This window comes from Argopecten irradians, chromosome 2 (genome assembly GCF_041381155.1).
Source record: "Argopecten irradians isolate NY chromosome 2, Ai_NY, whole genome shotgun sequence".
NCBI classification, from domain to species: Eukaryota; Metazoa; Mollusca; class Bivalvia; order Pectinida; family Pectinidae; genus Argopecten; species Argopecten irradians.
This window is the reverse complement of record NC_091135.1, coordinates 19,637,607-19,665,545: the sequence shown is the minus strand read 5'-3', so window position 1 is coordinate 19,665,545 and position 27,939 is coordinate 19,637,607. Positions and strand designations below refer to the sequence as shown.

The 27,939-nt window shown below is 34.4% G+C and overlaps 2 protein-coding genes across 2 annotated transcripts; one reads left to right on the top strand and one right to left on the bottom strand.

Annotated features, from left to right (window-relative positions):
• Positions 1 to 1,977: 1,977 nt before the first annotated feature.
• Positions 1,978 to 16,173, bottom strand: LOC138314751 (PMS1 protein homolog 1-like). Its single transcript, XM_069255247.1, has 11 exons — positions 15,967 to 16,173; positions 13,162 to 13,321; positions 12,646 to 12,771; positions 11,813 to 12,093; positions 11,285 to 11,407; positions 10,265 to 10,405; positions 8,979 to 9,797; positions 5,777 to 5,872; positions 5,258 to 5,354; positions 3,584 to 3,701; positions 1,978 to 2,119 (listed from the first exon to the last, which is right to left on the bottom strand). The coding sequence occupies exons 1-11, from the start codon at positions 16,144 to 16,146 to the stop codon at positions 2,029 to 2,031; spliced, it is 2,232 nt and encodes a 743-aa protein (XP_069111348.1). The 5' UTR covers positions 16,147 to 16,173; the 3' UTR covers positions 1,978 to 2,028.
• Positions 16,174 to 18,156: 1,983 nt separating this feature from the next.
• On the top strand, positions 18,157 to 27,581 carry LOC138314747 (ciliogenesis-associated TTC17-interacting protein-like). Its single transcript, XM_069255243.1, has 10 exons — positions 18,157 to 18,312; positions 21,410 to 21,519; positions 22,427 to 22,695; positions 22,877 to 22,963; positions 23,401 to 23,461; positions 23,744 to 23,850; positions 24,161 to 24,285; positions 24,887 to 24,963; positions 25,387 to 25,475; positions 25,689 to 27,581. Exons 1-10 carry the CDS (start codon positions 18,290 to 18,292, stop codon positions 25,938 to 25,940), a joined length of 1,200 nt encoding a protein of 399 aa, XP_069111344.1. The 5' UTR covers positions 18,157 to 18,289; the 3' UTR covers positions 25,941 to 27,581.
• The last annotated feature ends 358 nt before the right edge of the window (positions 27,582 to 27,939 follow it).

Here is a 27,939-nt window from a genome sequence, read left to right as displayed (position 1 = left end):
CTTTTATTATAATGAGAGTAAAAATCAATCTTTTAAAATTGTTTCCCCCGATTTCTAATATTTTTCAAACAACGAACACAATGTAGTTGTACAATTATGGTAAAGATATGTGTTCAAATCTTTCTGAGATATCATAAGTCTCCACGATCGATGGATTTCAACGATGATGTTTGACCTTATCTGAGGAGTAAGTTTGATTGGACTGTTCCAGAGAAGTGACTGACAGCACGTGGTCTGACATCAGCTGATTGGTACAGAAACTGTCTCCTGGATACGGTGACAATTCAGTATGCAGATCTTCTCCCCCACGCAACATGTCCATGTACGACACGACTCTTCGCAAATGGCTCAACTCACGTTCTACTTAGATTGTCTCGATGGCAATTGGCTAAAATTGAAGATAATCTTATGAGGAAATTATGACTCGATTAATTTAGACAGATGTTTAGCTCTTAGCTTTGTGAAGAAGTGCTCACCGTTACACTATGGCTAACAAAGTAGTTTTCCTAGCTATAATTAAAATTTAAACTCCTACGTGATTTCTGTTCTCTGATTTATCGTTTTGCCATCTCTGTTATTGCTGTCGATTGTTTAAGATTCATCTAAACTATCATACATTGATCTCTCATTGTCTTTCTGTGATTATGTGTGGATTTATTTTACCTTCATTAAATATCCAATTTAAAACTTGGAAGAATCCATTTTACAATTTCCACGATACGTGTTACCCATGCATTCTATGATCAGTAAAACATCATTCACATAATTGTTGAACCATTTGAAAATAAAATTCATTACATAACTAGCCCGTCAAGCCATGTCATTTTGCCATGTCATAAATATTGTTAAAACACATGTGTAATAACATTATTGTGACGTCACATGTAATTTTGACGTCATAATCTATATATGATGTCGCATGCTTGTCTCAGTAGACAGAAACATCACATCCAAGCCGGATTTCTACTGTTTTATATAGAGACGAAATCTAAAGTTTGACTTATATTTCTATTATCAAAAGCTATGTGATTAAATAGAATCTTACACTCATGACTATGTGATATGAAATTTATCAAACTCGTTAAATAATCTGATATGCCACTCGCCTAAAGGCTCGTAGCATACCAAAGTATTGAACTGGTTTGATAAATTTCATAACACATAGCCACTCATTTAAGAGCCTCTATGTATCACCTGAAAGTGAATTGTAAAATATCAAATGTAATCCTGAGTCCTTTGAATTTGAACCATCGGAAAATTTATGTGTTTCATTCAACCCCTCAAGTACCAACCTGGAGTACAGCTGTCTGGAAAATGTTTTTCTTAAACTTTCCATGGAAAATGAAATACGTGTCTCTGGTCTTGATTTCTTTTTCTTTGCTGCCATTAGTAGTTGATCTTTGATACTGACACCTGGGGCCTGTAAGGAAATAATACTAATTTAATACACATTTTATTGTTTTCAGCATTATTGATTTTTTCATTAACTTCATAACAAAACAATTTTGCAAACTGAGTCCAGCATCAAGAGGTAGGTAAAATATCAAAATGAAAGTCACAGTGACCTCATTTTAATACATGGCACACCACCTCACCTAAGAGAATCTATATGCAGGGTACTAAGGATGAAGGTCCAGTGTGATATTAGGAGGCAGAGTCTATTCACACAAGATTTTCTGAGATAAATGACAAAGGTCAAAAGTTAAGGCTGTTTACAGTGACCTTGAAACCTACCTCACCTAGGTGGACATTAAATAAATCTTGTACCAAGTACGAAATTCTTGAAATATTAAACAAACACCACTTTATCTTGAATTCAGCTTCAACAAATTGAATTCTAATAGACTTATAATAGTATACGTCAAAACAAAACAACAAGAAATTAATGATACTTTTTTAAAGTATCAAATTAATCAGAAAATATATATAATAAGTTTTTTTTGATTCAGAAAACATAAAACATGGATACTAGTACTTTATGAATCCTCTGTATGATGTATACTTTGCCCCAAAAAATTCAGAAATAAGCTACGTAAACATCCTATCAATACCGGTTTGGTTTTTGAACTTCATCTTATTTCCGAGAGGTCTATCCTGTTTCTTGGAAAAGCCATTTCCTCTGAAAACCAAGTATACAGTACATTTAAATCTTTATAGCATAGAAAGAAAAAATAGGTGAAGAAAATAAAGAAGATTTATCAGTGCAGTACAAAAGAAAGTGACACAATAGGCTTACTGCACAACAATGTGAAGGAATAACTGCAGTGTTTGCATTTAAGCTGTCCCCATATCAGTTTTATACATAGAAAATGAAAGGACCCCAGTTGATTCAAATTATACATAAGGGAGCCCATTTTATTTGTATAGGATCCCATTTAGGGAGCACTCAGCACAAACCCAGGGCTCTTATAAAAATTGTAAATTAGCAAAATAAGTGTTTCAAATGTGCTTAAATTATTTCACTTTTGAAAATATGCATATGCAAAGTATATGTTTACTAATTAAGGATTTAGCATAGTTTACATTTAACTATCAGTAGATCATTAAATAAAAGTGTTATTTTCAATGAAAAAATCAAACTTTGAATGATAAACAAGAGGCCCAGAGGGCCTGTATCGCTCACCTGGTTTTTTGTTAGTAATTATCACAAGATTCTGACAATTAGAAAAATAAGCAAAATTGACTTCCAAAGTTTAATTTTGAATCACAACCATACAAATGATGCTATTGATACCATACAAATATGCTATCCAATACATAGGTTCAGAGACAAAGTAATTTATATGAAAATAGTAGCCTAATTGACCTTTTTGACCTCGCATATATTGCCGTTTAAGGCCAGGGGGTAAGCCTATCATTTGTACAATTTCAAATCCCACCCTATAAGGATGCTACCATTGCATTATAAGTGCTCTTTCCATTCTTAGTTGCAGAGAAGAAGTCGTTTATATGGAAATAGCTAAATTGACCCCTTTTGACCCCACCCTTCAGGCCCCCGGGGGGTCAGCCCCATCATTTGCAAAATTTTGAATCCAAACCCTATAAGGATGTAACCATTTGCATTATGAGCTCAATCCCATGTTAAGTTGCAGAGAAAAAGTCATTTATATGGAAATTGACCCCTTTTGACCCCGCCCCTCAGGCCCCCCGGGGGTCAGCCCCATCATTTGTACAATTTTGAATCCCCATCCTACAACGATACTACAATTGCATTATGAGTGCTATCTCATGCTTAGTTTCAGAGAAGAAGTCGTTTATATGGAAATAGCCAAATTGACCCCATTTGACCCCGCCCTCAGGCCCCCGGGGGGTCAGCCCCATCATTTGTACAATTTTCAGTTAGTAGCCCATAAGGATGCTACCAGTCAAATTTTATTGAAATCCGACCAGCGGTTATGGAGAAGAAGTCGATTGTTGACGGACGACGGACGACGGACGACGGACGCTGCGGGGTATCCCATAAGCTCACCTCGGTCCTTTGGACCAGGTGAGCTAAAAATCCAAGAAAGAGACCACACATATCTTTTAATCTAACAGTTGTATCTCAAATAAATTAATAATTAAAAGTATACAGTACTCTTACCTTGGTGAATCAGAAGTGTTGTTATATTTCTGTTGGTCTTCTTGTGACAGGTTCTCCCACTGGTCCTTCAAAATATCTGTCACCTCATCAAAACTTGCGGTGGGGTTTTTAGTCACAACTGAAAAGAGATATTCATGGAACTTGATATGATTACTTATGCATATTCGAGGCTAACATTTGGTAGGAATTGATGTTACAACCAGTAAAATTGACTTCCAATCATTCTGTTGTTTTTAATTGACGGACCACCAAGTGTCAATCTGTGTTGTGTATGGTACAACATAGTAAGAACACATGCATCTGCAAGTACGCGGCATGGCTTGTATATATACTGCCTAGCAATCATGCAAAGTGATAATAATATTGTTTACATGTCCAGATTTAATAAGTGTGATAAGATTCGACAATGATAGCCAGGGCATCCTTGGGCGGCATGTTCTTGATACAAGAATTAACGTTCCCTGATGATATTTTCGCCCCAAACGCTATATAAACATGAAACGAGAAACATTGTCCTCGGAACAAAATCTCACACCACCTCTAAAGCGGGAGAAAGAAGAACAAACACGGACAAACATGGCGGCAAAGTAAAGGGTAGCCCTTCGCTTCAATTTGACTTTCTTGTTTGTGGCCGTGAAAAGTGATTACTGATGTAAGGGTTAATTGTGAATTTATATTATTTCAAGTAATAGGTCATAAAATATTGTGAAGTTCAATTTTTGACAAATTTCCTATAATCTCTTCATATTGATGTAAGGTTACCGTACACACTACGTGTTTAGAAAATGCGAGAAACGCTGGCACGAGTGTCGCGCTTATGTATCAGGCATAACAATATTGACTGGCCAGATTGCATTTTAATAAGTGGAATTTATTTCATTGATTATGTATTATTTCTAACAAATAATGTTCAATATTAAAAGGTGTGGTTTTTTTCATGATTGTTATATAGAAGTTATCTCCAATTCGGTTTCATCTTAAGAAAATCATCTATAAATTGATAAATTGCTAGTATTTTCATGTTTTCTACTTCGGCCATCGCCTGGTTTTGTAATGCAAAGTAATGTTCTGAATACAAGTTCATTGTAATGTGAATATTTTACCTATAATTCCCTATTTGGCCCCACTTTTTTCTGCTCCAGGGGGTCAAAGCCAAATTTATACAAACTCTGTTACCCTTCCCCAAGCATGTTTTCTGGACCAAAATTTGGTTTAAATCCATGTTTGAACTTTGAGGACTAGTAGAGATTTATAGGATTAACTCTATTTCCCCTATTGGGACCCACCCCAGTCCTGCCCTGGGGGGAGTCAACAAGCCAAAAGTTTAAACAAACTAATGTTCCCCTTCTCCCAAGGATGTTTTCAGGCCAAATTTTGTTTTCAATCCATGTATCAGAAACTCTAGGGGAAGCGCGCAATAGTAGCCTAGAATTTAAAGGATTTACCTCTATTTCCCTATATTTGGGCCCGCCCCCTCCTGCCCCCGGTAAGGGTGCAGAGCCAAATTTTATACAAACCCTCGTTCCCTCTTTCCCTCAAGGATGTTTCTGGCCAAATTTTGTTTCAATCCATGCAGAACTCTAGGACTAGTAGCAATTTAAAGGATTTACCTCTAATTAATATTATGTCAGGTAAATTCAAGAATAAATATGTATACCAGTATATTGCTTTTACCTGCAGATCTATTTTCTCTATGGAACACACTGTATCCTGTCTGACCTCTCTGCACTGGCTGACCTGACACCATGTCATAGAGAGTTGGCTGGCCCTCCTGTAAGATTCAGAGGATTACCCCGTAACTATAAACATAGGATTATATGTGTATTGATTGTCTTTGCACCATAGTTCACCATATTGAGAAAAAAGGGTGCAATATACCATAATTAAACCAACATCCTTTCCATGCAATTCACTTTCACAATTTTCACAATCAAAGTAAATCTTCCAAGGTATTTTAATCTTAAAAGATTAAAATATCTTGGAAAATAATAACTGATAAATCTACGACAGGTAATATCAGTGAATTGGTTTTGAAATGGAAATTGTGAAATTAATTAGACACAAAAGAAAATTGGTTAATTACAGTACAATTTATCAAGTTGGTATAATTAAATCGTATTATTACAGTCAAGTACATGTATTCAATAAGAAATCATCTGATCAATATTACGAAAGTCAAGGATTTCAACAAACCTCTGGCATGATATTTCTCTTCTTGCTGGGAGTTGAAAGGTCAGGTGGTGAGGTTAAAGGTCGTTTGGAGTTCCCTGCTGACAGCAACCTAACAGGCTAACAAGACAAATCAAATGTCATTGATATAGGGTAATATTAGTCAAACATTAGTCAAATTAATATTTTACCCTTTAAAACATTGAAATTTTATACAATTTTTTCTCTGCTATATTCTCTGTTTTCCTGAATTCAAAACACCAGTGAATCAATAAACTGATTTCCATTACTGTTACAAATGGAGGAAATGCAAAATCAAAAGCAAGGGAACATGTTCCCTTAATGTAACTGTGAAATATGTGTCCCAGAAATTTAAAGCGCTATACAGCATGAAATGCTGAAATCACATCAATTTAAGGAGATTGTTAACAGAATTCAGTAAAACACGCTTATAATAATTTCATTGTTGTAGTGTAGTAATTAAGTTTCATTCCTCTAAAAGCTTCCTTTAAGATGATGTCTGTAACCTGTGTACAACAAACTATGTTTATAACCAAGAGATTTGTTGGTCCTCAAGGGTTCATTATAACTGAGATTTACTGTATGTATACTTTTTCTTTCTCAAAGATGATACATACATTCAAGTTTGTTGTCTTTTCCAGTCCTTATACATTGTGACTTTTTAGTTATGCAGTGAATCACTGTAAATACATATTAAAGGATTTGTGCAGCCAAAATTTTTTTTTGATAATACGTCAGGATATTGCTGTGGATGAATGAAAAATCAAGTCCCATCCAACGACTCGCCTAGCTTTTAGCGCTATCGGTTAGTTTTGGTCGTGATTTACGGGTAGTGTCGACTACGGTTCAGAGATAATGAGCTAGGCGGTCACGTGGTCTTGTGATGTCAGAGTAGTCCGCGGCTACACAAGGTAAGCCTAGTACTATACATTTATACAGCATATATACGTATACGTTAGATCTACAATTTGAGTTTTTCAAGTAAATGGTTATTCTAGCTTTATGATGTAGATATTTTCAGTTTCAAAACTTTCCATTTACACCATTTCAAACATTCAAACATGTATATATCTAACTTTAGATTAGATAATCAGTCCACTTTGATAACGATATCAAAATGATGTTCGGATCAGTCTGGACTGAGATTTAGATAGAATATTAATATTATGTAAATTTCTGTGTAATACAAAATAGTATAATGTAACACTATCTTTTTACGAGTAAAATCACAAAAATAAGCATGCATATATCTATAATGCGTGTTTTCATTTCAAACTTCTGCTATAACGATGCAAGCACAGCATAGTTTTTTAATGAAAATAAAATGTGGACCGATGTCAGTTATGTGATATTGAAGTAGCAGTACAGGGCCCGGCACCATAAAACTATTCTCAGACAGATTTTTTACTCAAGTATATGATTTAACATAGACTTGAGTAAAAAATCTGTCTGAGAAAGTTTTATGGTGCCGAGCCCCGACCTTATACCGAAAATAAATATGTATATCTATATTGTTGCCTTTGAAACTTTATCCATAACGTTTACTAAAAAGCAGACATACATCAATGATATTTCTGATATATGATTTTAGATACAGTATAAGTGTAGATTAAAAAAAAAAAACATTATTTAAAAATTATCCTAATCCTTAAAATAGCCTATTCATTGTCGAACCTTTTGTATATCATACCGAGATTTTAATAGTGTGATATATGAACATACTTAGTGATATTTAAATAAGTATATTAAGTGTGGTATGACTATACATGTAGATTCGAAACGGTGAAAATACATGCTTAGAATTCTTACTTATACCTTAGAAATTACGGAAGATTGCTATATGCCACGATTATGTTATTACAGTACTTGACTGCAATAATTTTTAAGGTTAAACCTTTAGTTGAAATAGTTCTTAGAACCATTTTTGTTTCTGAATAAGTCAACTTCCATTTATATTTTATCTGTGTACGACATATATATATATATATGTGTGTGTGTGTGTGTGTAATATATATTCCCTAGGTATGATCAGGGATATTTTTTTTCCATTTGCTTTTACATCTTCATTTTAAAAATGGAGGTGACAATAAAATACCTAGAGCATTGATGCACGGGGTTTCCATAATTCAAATCACAATCCAATTAACGGATGTCCTAACCTGATTGACAGTAAGACAATACCAAATACCCGATATAGTCCACCGAATAGCAAATTGCCCGCGGCCAGGTAATTACAGGTGAGTTCGATGAATGGCGTTGCGTACAGGTAAACAACATCCTGGTCCTGGTATTACATAACCATCAAACCAAAGACATGGCTAATTATATATCTATATCGGTGTATCTATTCGTATATCGATTAAAAATTGAACGCGACCGTACTGTCTTAAAAAATAGTTTGTTTTGCTTAATATTTCAATATTTTGATCTTTTATATCAAAAATAAATTCTTTCTACCACATGTTGAAACGTATTACGGTATTGTAATAAATGTATCTCAATTTATTCGGTTAGAAACACACAACACAATGTTTGTAATGATCAATCATCAGTGTGTACGTACGTCAAGCATGATTGCAGCATCATATCCTCGATGCTTTAATCAAGGATTTCTTTACTTGTTACGTAAAATTTCATTTTACAGTCACAAACTTTGCAATTCACAATGTATCAAAGATACAGACTACAGGAAAATATTATCTAATTAAAGCTTATTCGTTGCTGAATTCCTCGACAAAAAAAAAATCCGAAACTTTTATTTCTGTGCGGATTTTCTTTCATAATTACACGAAGATACCTGTTATTAGAGCATAAATTAGAGTATTTGAAACATCGAATTTCACTCTTTTAGTTATATATATTCGAGCCAAACTTATTGTACGATTAACTTCACTCAAAAGTCATCATAAAAAATCGTTGATCGGCTTTTCCTGTGACCGTCGATATAAGTGATAGCACATCAGTTATTGTACAGCTATAAGCCACGGACTATTGTGACGTCACACGCTTTAGAGCTAGAAAATATGCATAATCGGGTGGTCAGAAAATTTGACCCCGATATCGACGGCTTACGGGTTATTCCGGTCGCGCGCGGTACGGAGAGGTTTCTACACGTGCTAATAAAGCCATTTCCAGCATAAACTGAAATTATCATTTTTGACTGCACAAATCCTTTAATATTGATGAGTTAATATTCACATATTACCTGCAGAACTGCACTTCCAGAGTTCACAGCCATTTGACCTTTACTCCAGAGTTCACCTGCAGAAGTTGTCTCTTCTCTGGTGTTGTCCCCAGGTTGTTTGGAACTGACCACTGATACTTCTCCATCAAGTTTATCATTAAGATTTCCCAATGCATCTGTTAGGCTGTCATCAAACAAATCTGAGTTTGTCTCTGGTAGCAATAATTTTGGTTGAAGGTCAGGCTTATCTCCCTTAATTACTGAATTATCTCCCTTGCTAAGTGAATTAGAATCATCTCTTTTCAATGTACATTGACTTTCATCATCAGATAATACATCCTTGAAACAGTCACCAACAATATCAAAACAACCTTTCTGTATCTGAATAATTTCTTCCTGCAATTGTTTTTCTTTGCCTTGGTTCTTGGTGCTCTCAATAGGTGGTGTTATAACATGTAAAGGCACTGATGGTATTTCTAATTCTGAAAAATCTACATTACTATCGTCCAAGAGGGATTCTTTCAAAGGATTAAATTCATTTTCTTTGTTAAATACTTGATCAGTAATTGTAATGTTTTCTGTCAGACTGTTGGTTTCCATGGTTACATTAAAAATCGGTATCTTCTGTCCATTACACTTTTCAGGATTTTCTACTGCAGTTATTTTGACTATGCTGTCATTCTCTGGACTTTTTCTAGTCAGGTCCATTCTCCAATCAGAGGGTTGATCAGAATCCTTGGGTGAGTCCATCTTTGAGTTTTGCTTGTGATGTGTTTTTGATGGTTCTAAAGATCCATACACCTCTTCTAGGAGATTTTTGACAATATTGGAAACAGAGACCTGAAGTAAAATTAGATCATTACAATTATATGTACAATGAAATAAATGATAAAATCGAAGAAATAACCTTGACTTTCATTACTAAAGTGAAGATATGAAAACCAATTAAACAGCATACATTTACATCACTATATGTTCGTTAGTGAATTCATATCTGGTTATGTAACAGAATCTGGGGAATAATCCCATCCTACTTAGCATGACCCTTTTCTTATATAAAAGAATATGGCAGAAAAAGAGTTTTTACTGTTGATGAAGGGGCTTATTAACTCCTTCAGATTAAGTCCTACATTAGCAGTAATTATAATGGCATTTAAACTGGTTAAACAACTTTTCGCAAGTCCATTAACACCTATAGCTAGTGCAGTCATTGCATAGACCAGACAAACAAAAAGACCAACGAACCCAAAATAGGGTTCAGTGAATGCAGAATATAGATACAGATACACATACAATAACATCAGTACCTGATGATGGAGCAGCACTTTGGTTTTGTTGGGGTCAAGGTTCACATCGATATCACTAGAGGGCAGCACTATCAATACACAACAGACTGGCACCCGTGTCCCTTCACAGGAATGGGAAGCTGTATAAAATTGCTTCAGCAACTGAAGAAAAAAAGCTTCAGCATTGTATGAACATCTTTCAGTTGGCATTCATAGCCAATATGAATGCTAACTGGACAGAGTCAAATTACAAGACGCACACTTAAGTGCTTCATGTTGAATTTGCCTCTGTCCAATTGGTAATCATATTTGCTATGAATGCCAACTGAAAAATGTTCAATGCTTATATTTACATTCGATAACAATTTATGACAAAATCCCAGGAGATTTAGTATCTATAATAAATAAAGAATTCATTATCGCCAAAGACCGAACAGACATTTCAACTTTTGTGATTGCTGGGATGACAATGGTGACATGGCAATGCTAATGACATTATAATTAGCAGATGGCAGTTGACTGAGGAGTGTCAACTGCTCTTGGTGAGGTTTCATAAGTTAAAATGTAAATATACAGCTATATACAACAGCAAGGCCAGTGAAAAAGGTGTATATTGGGAGAAGATGACCATCTGTTTTCCAGGATTTCCCTAATCACCCCCTAAGCAGAATATGTATAACAAGGAGCAAAGGGTAACATACATGAACTTGGAATAAGATGTCTTCAGTATATTCTGAGAAATAATGGTAACAGGTGTATTTTTATAGGCCATGGACAGATGGTGGTTTTATGAGCCACCATCAGAAATTAACAGTACAGTTCAAGGATACAAAACATTAATCACACTTTATTTAATCTGGACCAACATTTAGTCTTGATTTTTAACATAACTACCACCACATGTTATGATGTATTTAATATTTATAATAAATACACTATTACCGCTAGGGGGATGCTGCTGATGATACTAAGCGGAAGCCCCATTTCCAGTTAGATTATAAACTAACTAGGTCATTCTTGGCCGTTAGAAAATGATCTTACCTTTTCAACGTCTTTAAGAATGACTGGTCGAGAGTTGACATATATGAAGCATCGATCAGCACTTGATCTACTGGTCACTTGAGGGTCACTGCCCTGGCTTGGAACATACATCTCCACCGATATCTGCAAATAGATCAACAGCTATAATTAGAATGTCCTGATGTATTGATAAATGTTACTTGTGCATGGTGAATAATAGAGACGACAATCTTGGTATGCATGGACATCGGACTGTATATGATGCATGATCCTGAGAGTAGTGTCTCCTGATATTTGTCTAAAATTTTAGGCTATTGATTACTGATTTTTGTGAACTGAATCAAAACTATTATACTAAAATATGTGGCACATTGCACATTTCACAAAACTGCACAATCTGCGACCCACATTGCAACTTATGCTCATAATATTCACACTGCAAGATATGTGTACAGGTAATTTATGTACATTGTGTGATTGCATCTGTATAATAGAAAACAATAACAAAAATTGTAAGCACCTGAAAATAACAATATTAACTTTCTTTACCTCTGGATCTGATTCTTTTACACTCTTGTATTCCATTTGGTTGAACACATTTTTGCCAAGAGTTCCAGTGACTGAGGAGCGTAGGTCCTGGACAGGATTTTTCTGCCACACAATGTCTTTATTGTGACGGAGAGTAATTCTTAATTTCGGAAAGATCAGTCCAAATGACATCACCAATGTTTCCACTTTCTTTAACTCCTCTTTCTTTTTCTTTACATTGTTGTAAAACTGTCGTCTGACAGGGAGGTTCTTAAAAAGATGAGCTGCTAACATTGTGGTTCCTACAGAGAAAGTGTATCTCTTAGGACAAGGACTACATTATACATATGTCAAATATAAACTTAAAATTTGGATATAAATATGGTTTGTGGTTTAAATACCAATTACATGCTTACATCACCTCCGGAATCATCTTAAAGATTATTTTGAGCACTATATTAATTACTAATTTGTAAAAGACAATGTAATATATATATATATATATATATATATCATAATTAATTTTAAGTTTGGCATATACTCATCAGGTAACTAAAACACTAATTTATAGATCCCTGGTTAATTTGCATCTTATTATTATTCCAGGAAAGTGATTGCCTTTTAGCCATATGTTTGTTTTAATATAAAATTATTGAATTATAACTAATGACAATACTCCTGAATGACAGATATTGTCTAATTTTTGGGTGAACATATAAACTATCATATTTCATGGTGAAAGCATAAAAAGAAAAAGACAATGACTTTGATCAGATAACTAGTCAAAGATACTTCTTATTCCTTGTACATATATCAGTTTTGATGCTTATAGAAACAGATAGCAGAATGCATACCTTGACCAAGGTGTGATGGTTTTGTATCAATTATCTCCCCTTCCTTATTGAAGGTGAAAGTGGAGCTGACATCCTCCTCCTTTGTTTTTGTTGTTACAGAAAGATCAGCAACAGTACACAATGAACCTAAGATAGAATATACTGACTTAAAAGTCCCAATGTTTGTAACATGTAACAGTAGCTCCAAAATTTAAGTTGAAATCAAATCAGCTACAGATACCATTTATAGATGTAATGTAGTTAGATTTAAACTAAATGTATGAAGAATATCTATAATGAATATTCTGAACAAATATTGAGATGTTCATAGCTATTGTAAGACGTTGCTAAATAGATCTAAATGACAGGACCATATATTGTGTGGATCATCCTGAAACAGGTGCTATCTGGTTCACTCAATACTACATGTCTTTAAATGGTCCCAGTGATTATGAGTTAACAAATATGTATATTCACTACATAGTAAATATAGTTTAATTCAATCCATTATTTTCATTAAGAAATTTGAATACTTACCCAGTGCCTCTCCTCTGAATCCGTAAGTAGTTAATTGTTCAAGATCGGAGAAAGCAGACAATTTAGATGTATAGTAACGTCTAGCAACAAATGGGATGTCAGTCGTTGGTATTCCATCACCATTATCTCTTACTTCTATTCTATCCAGACCAAAATTCTCCTGAAAATAAAGCTAAATTCTTTAAATAATAATAATAATCTACAAAAGAGGTGTCATCCAGAGGGCCTATATCACTCCGCTGGCTTGTTATAAGCAAAGCAATGTTATAAATACAGGTGAATTATTTATTTCCATCCTCAAGGATTTTCAACAATTATGTGTTTCTCCTTATCAAGCCCTACTCCTTCACTGCCTGTCCCTGGGGGAGTCAGTGCCAAGATTAAGTAGAATTGTTGCCAGAGTGGACCACTAATACCCCCGTTGCACACATTTCATAACTCTAATAATAGTGGACATTGCAGAACCCTATATAAATAGTTTACACAACACCCCTTTATGTCCAGGTTCTGTGTACCAAATTTTATCAAAATATGTCAAGCCCCTCGGGAGAGGGCTTTTATAAGTTGTGATAACTTGTGCCCAATCCTACTGTAATTGTGTTTGCAAAAAAATAAGTTTAAACTAACTAAAAAGGTGTTCGCCAGACAAAGTTGTGTCTACAGACAGACAGACATATGGACTGACAGACGGACAACACGATTCCAGTATACCCCCTTAACCTTTGATGCGGGAGTATAATTATACAGACTCTGTCCCCTTTCCTCAAAGATGTTTCAGGACAAATTAGGGTATATTATAATTATCAATTATCCATGCAAAACTTGACTTTAAAATAATCCTGTAATTCTGCTCCACCGCGATGCTTTATAATACTCTAACATATTTTAATATATCTAACAACTGTCTGTGTGGGGTCACCTCAGCATCTGGCCTAGAATTGGAACACCCTGGGACATCCTAGTTGCTGTTTATACTTCCAAAAGAATTGCACACAATTTGAATTTAAATCTACTTTAATTTAGATTGCTTCCAAAAGAATTTCACACAATTTAAATTTAAATCTACTATAATTCAGATTGCTTCAGCCTCAGGGAATAATATATATCATTTCGAAATACCTGTGACCTTTTAATCTTTCAATTTTTTAAATTATAAGAGCGCAGCTCTCTGCTTTGCCAAAGGCTGTGTAGTGCAAAGCTCTACTAACCAAGATATGTGTGTGAGCATGCATATACATGTATATAGATTCGAATATATTCCAGTGCTCCTTGGACTTTGAAATCATGTCGCTTAAGAAAAGTCTCATGCCTCCAAGTAGGCAGCCATGTTTCAATTCTTGTTATCAGCACGTAGAGATTTTAAATTTTCTTTTATCTAGACGAACCGTTTCATTGATATACGCTCTGAAATTACTGTAGATTTAGCTATAGAAACACATAGTACGCATCGTCAGCAGTGAAATCACTAAATCTGACGCCACAGATAACAGCAAAGATCCCCGCCAATTTTTTATGACATGGCATGTTGCCAAGTTTTCTGCCTGTGATAGAAACAAGACTGAAGGGATTAATTTATTCCAGTTGGATTATTTCGAATTCTTTCTAAGTATTGATCAGGTCTGCGGAGTGGTACATTGTATAATAGTGGTTTCAGGACTCCTCGACCTGTTGATATCCTATGCATGTCAATGAATCTTAATTGTCGAAAAAATGTCAACACATAAACAATTATATATATTTCTTCAAGAAAAAAACCTTCATGACAAAGGCATTTCCCTGCTAACGTTTTCAGCCCTCCTGGGTATCTTCAAGGCATCCTAGCTACTTACTATGATGTCATATCATAGTTACTGTATCTTGATGTCACAATAGTAAGAGGGGAGACAATATAGCAACGGAGGGACGTAATAAGATGAGGCTATTGTTCAAGTTATAGCTTCATACACCTTATGGTTTAATGCCGGTTCAAAAAGTTATATAAACATGTCTTCCTTGCTTTTGCGTTTTATATTGCAGGGAACCGGCATCTTGTGAAAAGGGAACATTCTAAACATTCCATTCCCGCATACACCTAATTGTTCACTAAGCGAAATTTTTCTTGTCTCTGGTGTGCGTATTTGTTGTTTATGGACACGCAACCGTTCTGCAAGTTACAAGTTGGACAAGTTATACAATATATAAGATTTGTACTCTTGCATTTTGGGTTATTATTCGGCTTGATGATTTTTCCGTTTTTCAGTGTGATGATAGTCCCGATTTCAATATAATCTCTGGTTCAGCACCTTGGATCCCTACATTTTGTCACGTTGTAGTGCTGTGTTTTCGAATTATCGAACTTTGCTCTTGTAAGAATTTTCTTCAAGTTTGGTGTCTCTTACTCTGCAGTACATCGTTTGGTTCAACGAGGTTCTTCATTTTACCACTTCCGTGTAATATCGGGGTTAGATCCCGTGCTGCTTGAACCATGTTTGTATGGTTAGGATTATATAGGGGATGTGGATGTGGCGCAGTGGTAGAAGGCGCAGGTATGTTTTGCTAGGCGATTGGGTGCCGTAGATCGTGAGTTCGAGGCCCGGATTGGGCACGAGTCAATAAATTGTCATGCTTTTGTTAAATTGTGTTTCTTTGATATTTGACAAATATATATATATATATATATACATCAGTTTATAATCTTGTATTAACATGTAGCTGTATGCGCTCTTCCAAGACTTTGCCTTAAATGTTCATCTTGGACTTGTAATTCTGCTCCATTACTGGTAAACAAAAGTAGTGGGCCTTTAAAACTAAAGTAAAAATAATTACCAATTTAACATCAACTGATGAAGAATTGGCATCCAACGAGTTTTCGAGTAATTCCTTCACGACGCTATATATTGATGTAATCACTTGAGAACTTCCCAGGAGCCTGACAGTTGACTGGGGAAGCTCTTTCATGCGTGATTCAGGATTTGCCATTAGCACACGTGTGTTGTTGACTGTCATCCATAAAAATTCCCGCGTTTGTTTACAACGGAAGCGACACATTCGTAATCCTTTGGGTTTATTATTAAATCTAGAAAATAATGTGATGCGCATGCGTCAAACATATTTTACTTCCGGATAGTTGGAAAGTAACGTAATAATATTATTTGGTGTTGTTTTTCATGGTAAGTCAACAAATTCTTAAAGTTATGCGTTTCTAGAAAGACACCAATGGATTTTTTTAATGATAGAACGTCTGTATTTAACATTTGTTTCAATGTTTTAGTTATTGTGACTGCCAACGAGACACCGTGGCAACGTAGCATTTCGAGAAATATTGAAACCCCATTATCTGTCAAGTACACTGTGTGTGTAGTGCTTCACAAACAGCAAGGTTAAAGCGATCTACGAACATTTCATCTTGAAGAAATGATGGATATTGTTACATGCCAATTAATTATGATAAATAATCATCTAACAAATCCAAGCATATGCTCAGTTAGCAGGCCAGTCTAAAAAAATAAACGACCTAGGCTTGACACTGGAGGGAACACTGGAATAGGTGCATAACTAATACAAACAATAGTAAGAAGGTGGAAAGAAAGATAAAAGGATTCCTTGATGGGGACAATAATTTTGAGATAAGAGCGTACATTTGACAAACACATTAAGCGAAAGAGTACAGAAAAGCAACTTCACTATTCGGTAAGAAGTCAGAAGAATCATTTATGTTCCGAAGATTCCTAAACTACTATTTATTCCACATGTACAAATCTTTGGTAAGAAACCCATCTGGAATATGCTAGTAGTTTGTCTGGAGACCAAATCAAATGAAAGCACATGAACCCTGAGTTTAGCCAGCACCGGGGAGTACGAGGTGACATGTTAGAAAACCTACAAGGCAGGTTACAGGGAAAGTACGACACAAGGAGTCAACTCCATGTTCATAAGGATGTGGTCCGACACATCTGAGAGTCTAGCTAGCACAGGAACAATAACTCGCTGAAAATATTCCCCCAGCATACCTAAAACATTGAATCAGTGAAGAACTCATTCCTCCGTTTAGGATTGCTTCAATATGGAATATAACCTACCAGACCGATGTCGTTTACATACTTAAGTCCATTTGGACACCGTTCAATAAACAGATTGGACAATCACTGGTAACGAACAGGAAAAACAAATACAAGAACTATAAAGAGAATATCAAGCTAATGGAAGTGACTATAATCAAAAATATGTAACTAAAAATAATAGGTTACGAAGTCCAGCAAAAGAGGATCTATATAGAGCCTAGTGTCGGGGAAAAGCATCAATTAAAGAAATCATTGGAGAATCATAAGATACAATCACTATCGAAATTGAAAGTGAAAGGTAGGACATAATATTATGCGAAAGCAAGACATGGACATTCCACTGGCATCGGTTAGAAGAGTAACATAGTATTGAGTTATAATTTCCCAAAATCGTAATACCGGCGACGGGCTAAATATTTATCATTGGGACATACACTGATGTTGTAACTGCAGCTTCTTTCTCTTAGATGATCCCTTCTTGTAATATGGTATTACCACGCACGAAGGTTTTATGCCAAATTCCTCCCTTGACATAGTTTTACACTAAAGTACGAAGCAATATACGGAGAATGACGGAACCTTAAAAAAATTATCTACGTTAATGAATATACTTTGCCTGCAAATATGCATTAAATCAGCATCAACGGAATCAATAATTTTAGGGCTTTTTAATTATGGTACATAAAACATCGAAAATACTAATATGTGATCTACTTAGCAACGGTACTGAGTACAGCTTTTTTTATTCAGCAATTGAGTACTTTTTAGAAATGCTTAAAAAATTTAAACTTCAATTAAATATAAACAAATATTCAATATTAAATATCAATATTGCCGATTTATCAGAAAACATCATTTAATTAACAAACGACTTTGTTACCTTTCCGGATAATTGTAACCCTAATATTTTGCTTAGAAAACTCCATTATGAAATTACCGGAAGTAGTATTAGTATCGCTATTACCATAGAGACATTATTACTCTTGACAGATGGATAATAGTTGAATTTTTCCTTTTTTAAACGTGATTGGGACAGAAGCAGGAACATAAATTCTGTCTGACCATAATATCCTGCATAATTAAACACGATGAGTGCAACAACGATTACCAGGTTTGTTTTTTAATGTTGTATTTTGGAGTTGAACTGTTAGCCATTCGTCTTTGCTTGACGTCGCTAGCACTCATCAGTTTCTCATCAGTCCAACATCATTGGAAAGCCAAAAAGGCTTGTTGGGATATAAAGTGATATTTACAATAATGGTAAATAAAGTTAAGTGATTGCTTAAAATCCTTAATTGTATGTCCTAGGTTTGTGTATAATATACTGTTGTTCCTAGGGTGATGGTAAAAATTTCGTGGCGTGGTTTTTCAAGTGCTTGTTTAATTATATTTTGAAAATGTTCAGATTCTCAGCATTGACCACATCAACAGGGAGAAAATTCCAGGACTCCTCTATCCTGTTACTGAAAACTTTTCTTGCTGAATTAAACCGAAAGGGTTTTTGTAGAGTTTTTTTGTTGTGACCTCTTGTACCTGTGTGTCTCATTGGAGTACACATGTTCTCACTGGTAACAATGTTGATTTTGTTGATTATTTTTAAAGATCTCCACCATATCAGACCTCAGTCTTCTATACTCGAGTGTTGTGATACCCAAGGCCTTTAATCGGTCAGGATAGGAGAGATCTTTAAGGTTAACAAGTCTTATTGTACTTCTTCATTAGACAGTCGTTGTTATCACTACAATGATATTGCTGATAAATCGAAAAATGCACTGCAATCATACACATTTACTAATAAATAATAATGTACAGCAACATATCACGAACAACATATCCAAAATATGCATAATGATACATACATGATACATTCAAGTACTTAAAGAGCTAGCTGTAGATATTTCCCCCATTCTCTGTTTCATCTTCCAAAGATCACTAGACACAGGTCATGTACCATCAGACTGGAGAAGAGCCTACATAGCCCCTGTATTAAAATAAGGTCAGAAATTCAATGCAGAAAATTACCGTCCAATTTCTCTCACTTGTATATGTTGCGAATTATTTGAACATGTCATAGTGAGTAACATCATGAACCACGCTGACAAAAGCAACATTTTATATCGCTTGCAACAAGGTTTTAGGCAGTCTAGATCATGTGAGAGCCAGCTCATTGAATTCATAGATGACATTACAACAAATATAGAACATGGTAAACAAACAGCCATTCTAATAATGGATTTCAGTAAGGCATTTGATAAGGTGAGTCACGACCTACTTATTCATTAATTGGAAGGCTATGGTGTTACAGAAAACAACTAGCACCTGGATACAAAATTTCCTAAATAATAGATCCCAACGTGTCATTGTCAAGGGGGAAATGTCCAACTCTGTCCCAGTAAGTCTAAAGATCCGGGGTCCCCCAGGGCTCGGTCCGAGTCTTTTTCTTTATTATATCAATGACATTGTGGATGGCATCTCTTCCTCCATTAGGCTCTTTGCAGATGATACCATTATGTATTTAGCAGTTGCATCCACAGAGGATGCCACATACCTGCAAAGAGACCTAGACAAGTTGGCCCAATGAGAGGAAAAATGGAAAAAATGGCTTTCCGTCCTGGGAAATGCCAAGTCCTCACTGTCACTAAAAACATCAAACCCACCATCAACATGTACTTCATGGTCAATAACTAGAACATGTGACTGAGGCGAAATACTTCGGTGTCACCATTAATTCAGATCTAAAATGGAACACCCATATTAACAACATCAGTAAAAAAGCTAATTCCACCCTTGGCTTCCTGAGATGGATCCTCAAAGTATCATTGTGTTCCATCACAGAAAAGGCCTATAAGTCCCTGGTCCGCCCTCAGGTTTAATATGCTAGCGCAGTATGGGACCCCTATTTAAAGAAAGATATAGATAAGGTGGAAATGGTACAGCGCCAAGCTGCCCGCTTTGTCTCCAACTGCTTCCATAACACATCTAGTGTCGGAGGTATGTTGGAAGTACTAAACTGGCGCAGTCTCGAAGATCGCTGTAAAGACGCGAGAATGACCATGACGTTTAAGATCATCCACCAGAAGGTTGCTATTACAACAAAGCACCTAATTCCAATTAAAAGACCCACAATATTGCTACAAATAAAGATTTGCTTGGAAAAAACCTATCATTGTTTATTTTAATCTTTCAAATATTCCCGCCAGTTTCATACTAATTATATATACATGTACATGTTATGGTCTGCTGGTTTACCCAGGGGTCACTGGTCAGTTCGGCCTTTATTGGTTTTCCTGCCAAAGTTATACCTGGGCAGACGTGGTATCGTCTGGTAAAATTGAGACAGCCTTGACTTGACTTGGATGTATGTGATTATAACATCTCCAGCCCGGTATTACCGCTAACTATGGTCATTGTGGTTAGCCATGTTGGGCTCTGCACCACATGGAGGGTCCACTTGCAATTGATGATTTATTAATTCCATTAATAAATTGGCGAAGTTACTGAACCCAAATTCCGGATTGGCATTATATTTCCATACCCCAATACACCCCCGGTTACATAAAGTTACTAATTAACATGTGTACTATAGTATTCCCATAACATGAGTGAGAGGGACACTATAGTAGCTATATGTATATAGTTAGTCTATTTATTATCGGATGTTACTTTCTGACTGGGCTAGACACTTAATGTAGTGTTTCAAATTTATTATTTTGTGCTAAATCATTGTTAGGGATACAACTCCTGTTACATATGTATCCACTTTTAACCCTTAACTCAATCTGATGAAGGTGAAAGTGGTCATTATGATACAGATCGAAGTAAAGAATATTCTGCCAGAATGGCTTCAAACTAGGAACACATAGTCTTTAGCTATGGTCAGGTTGTACTAGGGAAATGTATTAATTTTCAAAGTCCTCAAGAGGGTAATATTTTTTCTTGATAGGCTCCAGAGACGAAAAAAAGCTAGATAGATTATGCATGTACCTTGTCGCCTTGTCATTCTAATCCAAATCTAGTTCTGTTACTCCTCCTGTTTTGAGTCTTTATCAACTGTGGCTAGCTGAATGGTTTGGGTAAAAAAATATACTGAACTATATACGTATAGTCCTAATTTTATCATTTTGAAGTGATCGACTGCACATTTATTACAATAAGAACTATAAAAATTGTGAATACTTAAATAGATTTGTTGTGTTTTTATTTTCTAGCATTACAACATCAGAGGCACCTTCTCAAGTGCCCACAACAGTCCAAGAAACGGTGCCGGAGGAAATACCCGAGCCCAGTGATGCTGCCCTCAATTTTTTGGACAGTATAGGTATACAGTCATGATTTCTCCATAATATAAAAACAAAATATGTATGACCAATAAAGTTTTAGGAACTTTATGTTAAGTGCATTTCAAGTTGATAATTGTTGTGTCCTATATAGGTTATTGTACTAACCACAATTGAAGTAAGGCCAAATTAAAAAAAAAAACATTCTTGTTTCTGGTAACACCCTTTAAAAATGAAGGGTCGGTAGGTAGGGATTTTTTTTTTTTTTTTTTTTTAATATTTTTTTTCTCTTTTATCCCAGTCTTGCAGTGAAAAACTGAAGTAGACTTTATTCAACCTTATATAAACCATGGATTTGATTCCCAGCAGACTATTGGTGTCTTAGATTTACAGAATTTGTACCAAAGTTCTGGATTTTGTGAAAAACCAAACAAAATTTAGTTTGTTATTTAATTGTTTGGTTGAGGACAAACTGACAATAAGTTTTTTGAGTAGGCACTGATTTTATAGGGTCGACTACTATTGTCATAAATATCTAAGCAATGATCCAGTCTAGGTTGATAGTTGATTATAGTTGCAGTATCAAAACTTATTTAGAAAAGCAAACAGGACTCAACAGGTGTAAGCTAGTGAAACTGTATCGCTGCTTACAAGAATTTTCTTTTTTAAACCTTTTAACCATTTAATTCCATATAATGTTTTTATAATATACATAATGTAAACTGTTACCTCTTTGCGCAACAAGAAGAAGATCAAGGATGAAACTTAATATAGATCGGCCTTACAAGTCCACGACTTACCACGACTGGAAAACAGTGTGATATGTTTTATATTTGTATGTCAACTCTTTATGAACTTAATACAGCTATACCTGTCACATGTTATTCAAATTTCAATAAATAATTAAATAACCCTATAAAACAGTTTTTTTTCCTTTTTTTGTTACAGTGCCAGAAGAAGACTTTAAATATTTGATGTTCGATGACAGCCTGTTAACAACTTCATCTGACACCTACACTAGTGGCTCAAAACAGGGGAGAGAACTAGGCGAGTTTACCGTGTCCGTAGAGCCCACACGTCACAAACAGCAAGAGTGCTATCTCATACACGCTAACAGCCATGGTTCTATAGATGGTGTTCCTTGTGGTACCTCAATTACAGCTTATGTCGGACAAAATCTTGAAACCATCGAACAACAGCATCATGAATATGTCAAGGTATATATATCATTTATTGATAGTTATTTTTGCTTTGTTGTAAAAAGTTTTTTGCTCTTATTAGCTGGTTTTAATTGTTTCATCATTTGTTTGAAAAATGTGATATAATGAATGATAAACTTATATATGATATTGTATTTTTGAATGAGACCATGCAATTCTCTTTATAATTCTGTTTCAGCTTGAAAATTGTCCCCTGGACAGAAAAACATTTATTGTGAAACAGGATGACTGCTATGTGGTGAATCGAGTTATCACTCAAGGAGAGGTGGGTATCTGTCTGTAGTTCTGGAATATCGACCTTACATACATGTATATCTATCCTACAGTATGGTTAGGATCTAGTACAGATTCACCCCTTAAGTTGTTTCATTTGAACTCTTTGAATTAAAACACTGAAATATTATGTATTTTTCAGGGGTAAATGAATTAACAGTTAATAGTCACAGCCCTAAAGAGTTGAAGTATATGCTATGAGAGGCCTGGTGTGGGTTGATTATAGGCCTATTACGGTAGTCTTTGGCTCATAACTAGTTTATATCGTATTCCTTATTCACGTTTATCAAGGACAGGTCCAGAAAAACATTGAAAAAAACCCCAGGAGGATTATATTGTATAAGCAAAATAAATTGACTGTATAGTATATATATATTGTTTTTATGGTCTTCTTGAACTTTATTTCATCACTTGACATAAAATTTACAGGATATTCAAAGATCAGCTAGAAGCATTGAATTACCAAAGATGCGTGGATTTATATCAGAAGGTAGGTAAAATTATATACATGTACTGCAGGCGCTATATCTATAATACATCTTAATCATCAATAAAAACTTACTATTCGTATGATTGTTCACATATCATTTGCAGAGAATTTATTTTATTCTAACAAACACAATTAAATTCAATGAAAGACAAATTTTATTTTTCCATACTTTTTTTAATTGAAACAAAAGTAAGACCTGCATTTTGGAATTTGTATTGATAGTATGTGCATGATGGAATTTTATGATAGAATCAAGATAATTGATTTAAATTTCTTCATCAGGTTCCAATTTACTGCTACATAGACTTCTTATTGAGAAAAACTTCCGTTCTGAAGAATTTCAACTTCTGTCTTTTGACTCTGACACAAATATATGTGCAGCTATATATGTAAGTATAAACACAGTTACACAGACATTTTAATGAAAAGGGGAACAACTTTTAAAAGAGAAATTAAAAGAAATTACAGATTTTTCTCTTCTTTATCGTTATAAATGTATAATTGTAAACATGCAAGTAAATTTTATTGATAATCAAAAATCGATATACCGGTAGACTTTTGGCAGGAAAATATTGTTTTAGGGACATACATTTATAATTCTGCATAGATAGACTCAACGTCCAGTTTTATTATTATCCTTTTCTTAACTAAGTTCAACTACAAATCTGCTATTAACTTATGACCTTTGTCTTATTTTAGCGACCTTTGGAGGACAGAACACAGACAGTCGACGGAACTGAAATTCGTGTATACGGGATAGAGAGAACCATTAACTCTATAGTTGACCTCCCAACCACATGGCAGTCATATTTCATGCAGGATGGGTAAGTCTTAGGGGTCAATGATTTATGTGCAGTAAAAATAGAAATGAAAAATGTACCATAGAGATGAAAAGATCTGAAGTTTCTCTTTGAATTCATCAGGATTGATAATTAAAATTGCATTTCAAATTTTTTTTTTTTTTTTTTTTTTTACTCAAGATTCTTTTTAATATGATACCCATATTGATACAAGGAACAAAAACATAACCGTATAACTAGGTCCACAATACTGGAAAACAAACGATAGTACAGATGTTTTATTATGTTATGGATCCGATATTAACTTTTTTATTGTTAATAGTGTAAGTCTTATAAAAATCAAGTGTCATGTAAGGAGTGTCAGGTGTGTTAGTGGAGAAAAGACGTAGTACTGGAGAAAAACCACCGACCATAAATTTCTAAACCTTCATATTTGAAATAATGAAATTATATATATAAAGTATTTTTCATTTCAGTTGTATATAATGTACATGTATATCCTTTTATTTTGTGGCAAAATGATAGTAAAACCACTATTAAATAAGATTTTCTGCAGATCAATGTTTGATTAGCATTTCATGTAACTGTCATCAATATCTATTGAAACTTTCCCATCTTATTTTAGACATTTAACAAATCGGGTACAGGTGGGTTCTCCTGTGACAATGAAGCTAGCCAGAGTACCAAACCTGATTATGAGAGGTCAGTTTTATATATGCATCATTTTATATTTTATTTTTCTGTCATTCTGTCATATAACGTAGTAAAGTGGAGTTTTGTTAGGCAAGCTAGGCTTCATTTGTTTGGCTTAATACGGTACATTATACGCTATATTCTTCAGTAAGCTTGAATCATTTAAGTTTTATTGAATACGAAAATGCATATCTGAATCTTTGTAAAATAAATCTATTTTATTTGCTTACATTTGAATATCTTTTTGCAACTTAATTTCCCTATGAAAAAGATACTAATAAACTAATGACCAGGTTTCTGGATTTAGACTTTTTAAATTACTATCAATAATAAGGAAGGAAAATACCAAACAGTTAAGCCGAAATAGGCAGGGATCTGGATTATTAGATCATTATTTAGGTTACACTGTAATATGAAAATATTTTCTCCAAGATGAGGAACCACCCAAGCCAACTTTTGAAAAGCGACCATTAACATGGGATGAGGATATGCAGCTTTACTCAAAGTTTCTCGACCGCAAGGTAAGTTCTTACCATTCAAATTCAAATGTCTGGAATAATAATCGAAAAATGCTTTAAAACATTATTGAAAAATAAATGATTGAATGAAAGTTAATTTCAAGACCATGCATTTCAGTCTTTCATTAAAATTAATAGAACTATTTTCAATTCACTTTCATTGTTCAAAATTACTAAAATATTTATTTAAATTTTTATTTTGTTTTATTAACACAGGAGGAGTTGAAAGCTGACCATGGAACATATGTGCGTCATCATCCTGAACTTAAGAATATACTAGCAGATTTTCTCCAGTTCCTTCTTCTCCGAAAGCCTGATGATGTTGTACAGTTTGCTGCTGAATATTTCTCAGCCTTTTCTCCGGGAATGCCTGATAGTACACCTTACCTAGCTTCCAACGCCCCAACACCTTTCCCAGCCAGTAGAACAAACACAAAAATTGACCAACTCCGGGCACCAACTCGATAGGTGTCCTCCTGGATGCCAGACTATTGTTGATTTGTTATTTTCATCCACATCTATAATGAAGTCAGAGGAAAGCGTATCGCCTTTTAAATCTGATTTCAGTGACTTTTCATCATTGTTAAGCATGTTTAATGAATGGTTCAAAATAAAAGATTCTCTTTATAAAGAGAACTCTTGATATTCTAGTTTTTAACAGTTTAGAAGAAAAAAACACCGTAATGTCTCATATTTGGATCTCTCATGTATTCATAATCTGCCAATACTTCAGATTTAACAATCTAACAGAACTTGTTGTGACTCAGTGATCACAGATTCCTACATGTATAACCACTTACTCTCTCCACCTCTGGGTGTGCAATCAAGCTTGAAATACACATTGGGCAGCTGTTGGCAGATACTGACAGTAGGACAGTGGTTTGTCTCCAGGTACTCCCAACTTTCTTCTTTCACCTCGAAAACTTGGCATATCCTTAAGTGACACTCAGTATGGCAAAAGGACATAAAACGAACCCAAACATTAAAGCTACTGTTAGCAACTTTATCAAAACAGCACTATTTTTATGCTTAGATATCATACGTAATGTTTTTAAGTTTCAAAAAGGTTGGATCTTTATGATGCAATTATAATTCATATGTATCTATTTTTGGAAGGAGTTCATTGGTATTTTCATGCACTAATGTCGCATAAAATTGAATATTACCTAAATGTATTACCTACACTCAAACTGCTGTTGTTCAAACATTTTTGAAAAAAAAAAGAATTCTTTTCTTTTTTTGATAATGAGGTTGTTGTTTACATATTTGCATGATGTATAGAATTTACAAAATCAAATATAGTTTTAATAATAAGAGATAATTTATTATATTGACCCCGTCCTTGCATGTCTTTGTTATACCTGATTCTATTCGTCTATAAATAGGCTATACTCTAATGGTCAAAATTAATTATAAAAATGATGAATGTCTTAATACATAAATTTTGTACATAATAGATTTGTTTGATTCACTGACAGTACAAAATACTGTTAATCAACTGTAAAGTCTTTATTGTTTGTGAATCTATTTAATTAGTGAAAATTCCATCTTGATCAAAATCTTTAGTTAAGTACATTCATCTTATAGCATATATATATTATTATCATTACCGGTAGGTTTCTAAAATACAAAATAATGTATATGTCAAGCATTACAATTACAATTACATAGCAATAATACTATCTAACAATGAGAACGCATCATTAAGAAATGAATACATTTTATCTGTTTTACCTCAGTTTTGGATTTATAAGTCTAAAAATGAAACTTAATATCAAAATTTTGGAAATCTATCCATAAAACAAAACAAAATGTACTGAAATAATATGAAGACTTCATAGCATTCTCTGGAATGATGTTATATATTTGGGAGAGGAAAGGATATGTAAAAAGATTTGAAAAGAAAATGAGAGTGTGTGTGGTTGGAAAATTTGTTTGTTATAAGTTATTTTATACAAGAAGAATATATCATATGTAAATATTTGTTAAAGCTATGTAAGTATTAGACCATGTGTGTAATATATTGTTTTTATACTGTAAAAATGAGTAACTATGTGTTTTGAAAATGTAAAATTATCTTTCAGTCTCAATAAAAAAATCCACTTGAAACTCTAATTTTGTTTTGAATGGCATACACATATACATAAAGTCAAATACATGTATACTCAGTCATGCTATTAATATTGTAAACAAGATCTGTTTGCAGTGGCCAGGTGGTTACTAAAAGTCTTGACGCAAGCCCTCCAGCTCTGAGTCATAAGTTTGAATCCCTTGTTGGAAGTTGCCATTTACTAACTGCTGGTTGGTTTTTTTACTCTTGGTACTCTGGCTTCCCTCCACCAACAAACGTGGCTTGTCCTTACATGACCATGGCTGTTAATTGGATGTTAAACTAATAAAACCTAAAACCTCTTATTTATAACAAGAGGCACATGAGCTTTAACGATAACCTCATTTCTTGATATGA